Source organism: Elephas maximus, chromosome 10, assembly GCF_024166365.1.
Source record: "Elephas maximus indicus isolate mEleMax1 chromosome 10, mEleMax1 primary haplotype, whole genome shotgun sequence".
NCBI classification, from domain to species: domain Eukaryota; kingdom Metazoa; phylum Chordata; class Mammalia; order Proboscidea; family Elephantidae; genus Elephas; species Elephas maximus.
This window is the reverse complement of record NC_064828.1, coordinates 25,954,499-25,956,327: the sequence shown is the minus strand read 5'-3', so window position 1 is coordinate 25,956,327 and position 1,829 is coordinate 25,954,499. Positions and strand designations below refer to the sequence as shown.

General features: G+C 35.7%; 1 protein-coding gene across 1 annotated transcript; it reads left to right on the top strand.

The window, feature by feature from the left end:
• The first annotated feature begins 681 nt into the window (after positions 1–681).
• On the top strand, positions 682–1,629 carry LOC126084464 (olfactory receptor 4K2-like). The gene has a single exon (XM_049899067.1). It carries the CDS (start codon positions 685–687, stop codon positions 1,627–1,629), a length of 945 nt encoding a protein of 314 aa, XP_049755024.1. The 5' UTR covers positions 682–684.
• Positions 1,630–1,829: the final 200 nt, after the last annotated feature.

Below are 1,829 nucleotides of genomic sequence, written 5' to 3'. Positions count from 1 at the left end.
TTTAATAAAAGTCCTAACAACCAAAGCATCAAATAAAATAGAACCAACAAAAGAAATTTTCATCATAGTTTATACTCTTGAGAAGACTATATTACATTAATAATAAAATACGATGTATTGAGTGCATTATTTCATTATAAACATATAACTAAATCATTTGTATACCTTTAAAAATTTTTATCTGAACACTGATGGAATTATTTGTGGAAAAGGCCAGCATGCTGTTTAGTGGTACCATTTTTATTATTAGCTTTTTTAGATTTTTGACTTGGCATGGAAAATACAGCAATGTCTTGGAAACCACTGTCAGGTGGGTTAAAAAAAGAGCTTTTGCTTGGGACAGAACAATTTCCAAACAGAAGTGAACAATATATAGTAAAGGAACCACCTGATTATAGTATAAGGATAGCATGGAAATCTTCACATTCATATGCTGGCTTCTAAGAAATACCCAGGAAATAATTGTTTGAGTTGATGTAAAGGACATTAATTAAAAATTGTCCTCATGTTCTATACAAGGAACCTGGGCAACACATGGCCACATAAAATATTGAAATGAAAAACCAAATGATCATTGTTCTTTCAGGAAAAGCAGACTCTTAGAAATGGAGCTTTTGCTTTAAGGAATACTACTTTCTCCTGATTTTTTTCTTTGATACAGGTTTCCACCTATCAATTAAGACAATGGATACTGCCAATAAATCAACTGTGTCTGAATTTGTTTTGCTGGGACTCTCTAATTCCTGGAAGCTACAGATGTTTTTCTTCTTGGTGTTTTCATTGTTTTATGTGGTTACAGTGGTGGGTAATAGTCTCATAGTCATCACAGTTATAGCTGACCCTCACTTACACTCTCCTATGTATTTTTTGCTTACCAATCTTTCAATCATTGATATGTCTCTTGCCTCCTTTGCCACCCCCAAGATGATTACAGACTACCTCACTGGACACAAAACCATTTCTTTTGATGGTTGCATAACCCAGATATTTTTTCTACATCTTTTTACTGGTACTGAGATTATTTTACTCATGGCTATGTCCTTTGACAGGTATATTGCAATATGCAAACCCCTCCGCTATGCTTCAATCATAAGTTCTCGGGTGTGTGTTGCTCTTGTGGTGGCTTCCTGGGTCATGGGAGTCATGCATTCAATGAGCCAGGTTGTATTTGCCCTCACATTACCATTCTGTGGTCCAAATAAGGTAGATAGCTTTTTCTGTGACCTTCCTGTGGTGTTCCAATTGGCTTGTGTAGATACTTATATTCTGGGTCTCTTTATGATCTCAACAAGTGGTATAATTGCCTTGTCCTGCTTTATTCTTTTATTAAATTCTTATGTTATTGTCCTAGTTACTATCAAGCATCATTCTTCAGGAGGATCATCCAAGGCCTTTTCCACTTGCACAGCTCATTTCATAGTTGTCTTCATGTTCTTTGGACCATGCATCTTCATCTACATGTGGCCACTAAGCAGCTTTCTGGTAGACAAGATCCTGTCTGTGGTTTATACCATCTTTACTCCCATTCTGAACCCGATAATCTATGCCTTGAGGAATCAAGAACTTAAGACAGCCGTGAGAAAACTGAAGAATAGGTTTCTAAATTCCAACAAGGCAACCTCTCATTAACTTCATTAACTTCTTGTTTTAACTTGATAGGCATTAAGTGCCACAGTTTTTGTATACACAGCATTGGTCACAGTCTTGTGTTAGACTCTTGTTTCAAGTGCTATCATCAAATTGTAATTGCCAAGAATTCGTGAGGGCACAAGGTAAGTGCATTTTGGGAAAGTACTTTCATTTAAAAGTTCAAAATGGATTTTAAATTT

Coding starts and splice junctions, on each gene's coding strand:
- LOC126084464 (XM_049899067.1), top strand. CDS start 685: ATGGATACTGCCAATAAATCAACTGTGTCTGAATTTGTTTTGCTGGGA.